Source organism: Cupressus sempervirens, chromosome 4 (assembly GCF_028749045.1).
Source record: "Cupressus sempervirens isolate cs-2001-9-10 chromosome 4, ASM2874904v1, whole genome shotgun sequence".
NCBI classification, from domain to species: domain Eukaryota; kingdom Viridiplantae; phylum Streptophyta; class Pinopsida; order Cupressales; family Cupressaceae; genus Cupressus; species Cupressus sempervirens.
Window position 1 is genome coordinate 339,330,797 of NC_143121.1, and position 6,000 is coordinate 339,336,796.

At 42.2% G+C, this 6,000-nt stretch overlaps 1 protein-coding gene across 1 annotated transcript; it reads right to left on the reverse strand.

Annotated features, from left to right (window-relative positions):
* Positions 1–3,395: 3,395 nt before the first annotated feature.
* On the reverse strand, positions 3,396–5,762 carry LOC149561415 (uncharacterized). The gene is made up of 4 exons (XM_089827809.1): positions 4,949–5,762; positions 4,350–4,669; positions 4,042–4,163; positions 3,396–3,888 (listed from the first exon to the last, which is right to left on the reverse strand). The coding sequence occupies exons 1-4, from the start codon at positions 5,760–5,762 to the stop codon at positions 3,396–3,398; spliced, it is 1,749 nt and encodes a 582-aa protein (XP_089683935.1).
* Between the last annotated feature and the right edge of the window lie 238 nt (positions 5,763–6,000).

Below are 6,000 nucleotides of genomic sequence, written 5' to 3' on the forward strand. Positions count from 1 at the left end.
ATTCCGTTCATCATGGCTACGTGTGGAAACGAGATATCTGAAGCGCGGCTCGAACCTGTGAGACGACTTTTAACTATGTCTATCAAACAACGCCAATGCCCCTCCTGGATATTAGATTTCTTTAGTCCTCTGCCTTTGGACGTGATTGAAAGAGCCTCCTGTTCTACTTGCGACAGGTCTCCGCACACAAGCTGTATCAATTTCATTTTCACTTCCTGGCTTAATTTTTTCGGCTTGCTTCTATTTTTCTCCCACCCTGAGTATGACCAGGTATGCCAAATACTTGTGTAAAATCTGCCGGTCTAAATGCTACCGTTAACTTGCAACCAAGATATTCAAATGTACTGCTTCTGGAGAACCTGTCATATGTTTCAATCATAATGCGCAAAAACCCCTCGTAGTCTCTGATGCAAAATACAGGCATTTGCACTACCCATTCAACCTGTGCTCTTCGGATACTAGCCTTCACCTGGTGGTTGTCTGGGGTCTCCTGCCACCATTTTCGGCACTCTGCACCATTTAACCCTTCGAATGTGATACTCTGTACTGTAGGAATTTCTCCTTGCTGCCTGGTTTGCTTTGCTTTCTTACTTGCGCTTGCACTACTGGTTCCTGTATACATCCCTCCTGCTACACGAATTCCTGACGGTAGTGTCTTCGTGTTCTTATTCATGTCCTCGTCCAGTTTTCTCTTCCAAGCCCTCTTTCCAGCTGACTCCATATCGTTACCCTTTCGTCTTTTGTGAATAAATGTCACACTGTTCTGGCAGTTACTTTCCACAGTTTTTCTAGCTTCCGTACCGTACAGCTTCTTAATTCCAGCCTCCGTAGTGATGGTACGACTTCCTTGAAATTTTTCAATACGGCTCTAAAAGAATTTCTTTTTATCTTGCTTGGAAATGCTCTAATCCTTAAGATATCCTCACTCCTCTATTTTCATCTGCTTCAAATCCCTTCTTGTGTACGGTCCTTGTAATATATATATATATATATTTTTTAAAGCTTATTCCAGCCGTCCGTACGTTTGATATTTCCAAGAAATTTATCTCAACCGTACGACCTCTTCTCCTCCTTATCTGACTGGGTTAGCAGCCGTACGGTCTCCAAAACCCAATTGCTCTCTTGCCACCGCTCCCCAGGCCGTACGGTCTCCAAAACCCAATTGCTCTCCTACCACCGTATGGTAATGTTCCTCAGGCCGTATGGTCTCTCCTATCACCATACGGTAATGTTCCTCCTCAGGCCATACGGTCTCTTATTTAATTTCCCTGTGTCCATACGGGCTTTGCAAGGTACGGTCTTCTATTTGCATATTCCTTTATCTTCTCTAGTCGTACGGCTTATATTGCACCGCATACGAGCTTTTAAGGCCGTACAGTCATCTTAAGGGAGTCGTACGGTCATCTTAAAGGAGTCGTACGGTCCTGAGAAGCTTTCACTCTATTCTCCGTACGGTAGACCGTACGATCTCAATTTTTCCACTTATTTTTGGGTCCATATGGTCATTAAAAAAAAAAAAAGCCTCACGTCATCAAAGACAACTCACTTTATTATCATTTTCTCCCTTTAGTATTTGCTTCGTGATTTTCTTCATATTTCTCTATTTCTCTCTATGGTATATATATTTTTATTATAATTCCCCTCCCTGTACTTTTTATCCACTTCATGATGAATATATAAATTGGCTTAAAATCAAATTATATATGTTTTTATTGCTCTTCTACTTCAAACTACATCCTCTTTTTTTTTTTTTTTTCTGCTTATTTCTATTTTATATTTTAAATCCAATTAAACTATCCTAACTTTACTCCAAAATATATACTTCCTATATATACATTATTTACAGACATCTTTTCTTCGTTCAGCTGTTTCTCCGCGGAGAATCCTTCCTTTCGTTGTATATTTTCAATTTTGATCCATTTACGGCATCTGGTATTTCTTTTCCGTCCAGTGTCCACAATTTAATTGCTCCATTGTATCCAACTTCCCGTATCTTGTACAGTCCAACCCATTTAACTTTAAATTTTTCAGGTCTTATTTCATTTCATCCATTATACTTGAGTACTAACTGACCGGTTTGAAAGTTGTTCAATTTTAGGTGCTTGTCATGCCACGCCTTCCTCCTTGTTTGTGTGACTTCGATGGCCCATTGCGCCTGCAACCGCCGCTCATCGAGTTTGTTCAGGTTATACAACCTCTCTCGTAAGCTCTCCATATCGCTTAGTTTATTCTCGATCGCTACCCTTAAACTTGGCACCATGAATTCTGTCGGCACCACTGCCTCCTATCCGTACATTAGCTGAAACAGGGTATGTCCTGTAGTTACTTTATACGAAGTGCGGTACGCCCATAAAGCAGATGGTAACTTCTCTTCCCAATCTTCTCTCTCAACTGTACAGGATTTATAAATCACTCCTACCAGAATCTTGTTCGTTGCTTCTACCTGTCCGTTAGCTCTTGGGTAGTGCGGGCTCGACAATGAATGGTAAATTTTGAAATCAGTAGTGAGTACTCTAATTACATGGTTAACAAAATGTCCCCCATGATCACTCGTCAACTGGAGTGGGACCCCGTACCTCGTAATAATTTGTTCATATAAAAATTTTGCTGTGTTGACTGCAGAGTTGTCTGGCAATGCGCGTGCCTCCACCCATTTAGTTAAGTACTCTGTTGCTACCACGATGTATCGACACCTTGTTTTGCTCACCTTCAGTGGTTCGATAAAATTCAGTCCCCATCTCTCAAACAGTTCCTGTGCATGCGAGGGATTCAAAGGCATAAAATCTCTCTTCAATGGTTTTTCAGCCCGTTGGCATGTATCACATGCAACGACTCACTCCCTGGCGTCATTGTATACAGTCGGCCACCATAGTCCTGCTAAAAATATTTTTCGGGCAGTAGTATCTGGCCCCATGTGTCCTCCCGCTAGACCTTCATGTGCTTCCGTTAGTACTTTCAGAATTTCCTCCTCGAGGACACACTGTCTTAGAATTTGATCTGGTCCCATTTTATATAGTAGGCCATTAATTAACTGAAATGTCTGGCTTCTCAGTACCAATTTTCGTCTTTCGTTTGGTTAAATGTCACTTGGAAATTGCCCTGTCGATAGATATTCTCCAATGCGTGTGTACCAGGCTGGTAGTACTATAACGTGAAAAAGTTGCGCATTTGAAAAATCATCATTAACTCCTTTAGGTGGCTCCCTTGATTTTATTCTTGATAGGTGATCTGCACTCACATGACTCTTTCTTGGCCGTACCACGATCTTAAATGTGAACTCCTGTAATAATAACAACCATCGGCTTATTCTTCCTTGAATAATCAGCTTATTAACCAAATAGAGTAACGCCTGATAATCTACATAGAACACAAATGGAGTGGCCAACAAGTAGTGTCTAAACTTTTGTACTGCATATACCATCCCCAACGCTTCTCGCTTTGTGGTACTGTAATTTCTCTCTGCTTTTGACAACAATCTGCTTGCAAAGTACACTGGATGGTCCAACCTGTGGTCGCCAGTTTGCGCCAGTGTTTGCTCCGATGGCATAATTTGAGGCATCTACATGGACATGAAATTCTTTATCCCAATTCGGATAGGCCAAAATCGGAGCCGTAGCCAACCTTGTCTTCAATCCGTCAAAGGCTTCGTTCTGCTCAGCCTCCCATTTGTAAGGTTCACCCTTGCAGGTGAGTTTGTCCAGTGGATAAGAAAATTTTGCATAATTTTTGATAAATCTTCGATAATAACCGATGTGCCCCAAAAACGACTTCACTTCCGACACATCTGTCGAGGGTGGCATCTCTAAGATCACACAGACCTTGTCTGGATCCGTCTTCAGTCCTTTACAAACTATATGCCCAAGCAGCTTCCCCTGCGGCACCATGAACCTGCACTTTTCCGGGTTCAATGCTAATCTTGCTCACCTGCACCTTTCCATACATTCTCCTAACGCCGTTATGTGTTTGTCTTCTGTGCTAAAAATTGACCAATCATCTAAAAATGCCTTAAAATTTCCAATAGACATCTTATCAAATATATACAGGATAATCCTTTCGAAAGTCGCCGGAGTATTACATAATCCGAACGGCATCCTGTTATATGCATGTACTCCATCCTCGACAATGAATGTCGTTTTAAATTTATCCTCCTCAGCGATGGATATCTAATTATACTTTGAGAATCCGTCCATGAATGAATAAATTTCATGCCCCGCTACTTCCTCCAAAATGCTATCTGTAAATGGTATCGGAAACAGGTCTTTAATTGTCATGACATTCAAACATCGAAAATCCACACATATTCTTATCTGTGTCGTATCCTTTTTCAAGGATATCACGATCGGTGATACCCACTCACTTGTCTGCACTTTAAAGATGATACCCGCCTCTAACATCCTGTCAATCTCTTCCGTGACCTGCGCTGCATAGTTTTTGTTCATTCGATACAGTCTCTTCCGTACTGGTACTGCGCCTACGATTAATGGTATCCGATGGACACATAGTTTTGGTGGTACTCCTTTCAAGTCCTTATACATCCAAGCGAAAACATCTTTGTATTGCATAAATATTCTGAATGCTGCTGCCTTTAATATTGGTTTCCAATCGTCTCCTACAAGAATGTTCTTCGAATTGTCCTCATCACCCAAGTTCATTGCTTTCACTGTCGGCTCTTCATATTTTATTAGTTTATCTTTACTGAACGTATGGGCAGGTGTTTCATCCACCTGCGCTCTCCCCTCCTTCAGTTCATTGTACTCCTTCGGGAACTCTTGGCCTTCTTTTCCCTCCTCGACACTCAAAATATTGTAGCTCGGAAAGACCTCATAGGCTTCCATTTGCCAATGCAACAGTCCATTCATGGAGTCTAAGTCGTCATCTGTTGAGCCTCCTTCTAGTCTCAACACCCCTTCATCATCTGGTTCCATCCTTCTTTTCCCTTCGTCATCACTCTCGCCATCGCCTTCTGAGTCTGACGACGCGGCTTCTTCTCCTACCATCTGTGTATGCAAATCGATTATAAATCTCCTACTTCCCTTCTCCATTGACAGGGTGTTCCTTTTCCAATCATGCTTTACCTTAGCCTGCACCAACCACCCTTGTCCTAGGATGGCGTCATACCCTCTTCTCTTTAATGGAATGACTACAAAATCCAGCAAAAATGGTTGTGTCTCAATTGTTACCGACTGCGCCATCAGAGTGCCCAAGGGTTTTATTCCATGTTGATCTGCTGTAAGTAACCTAAAGGTGGGTGGCCATAGTGTTGGTTGTCCTAGTTTTTTCCAGATATCTTCTGGCATCACATTCACTCCCGATCCTCCATCTACTATTGTATCTGTTAACACCGTACCCAGAATGCCCATCTCCACTATTGCTGGGTGTCTGCCTGTTGTCAGTGCTAGTAACATTGGATCTGTTGCTGCTGCCGGGGTTGTTCCCTTGCTATTCTTTGTTCCCTCCTGGCCATCCTGTGCTTCTTCCATTGCTCTCAGAAATGGTGTCATATTTATAATGGCCATACGCAGCTGTGGCATGGTAATAAGAAGATCATTTAATCTAACTGGCGCCTCCATTTGCATTATCTGTTTCACCATACTTTGTTCTGCCAAGTTTCTTTTCGGAGTTACAATATTGTCTTTTATTTGTGACTTCTCTGCTATCATCTGCTTTTCTATCTCTGCTCGGGCTTTCTGTAACCTCTCTTTTTCTTCTTCCGCATTTGGATATTTTGCCTTCCTCGCCTGCTCCCGTGTGATCGCCAACATGTTCTTGTTCCTTGTTTCAATACTTAATAAATTTACACTTTGTTTAGGACATTTTGAATCTTCATGGTCCCCTGGACCACACCATCTGCACAGTAGCTGGGGCGCCTCTTTTGTAGTACAGTCCCTCGCAAAGTGACCCCAAAGATTACATGCCCGTCACTGTATCATTGGCCTTCCACTTGCATCATATTGTATTCTACTTCGGCCTCCACTGTTGTTGCTATTGCTTCCACCCCTT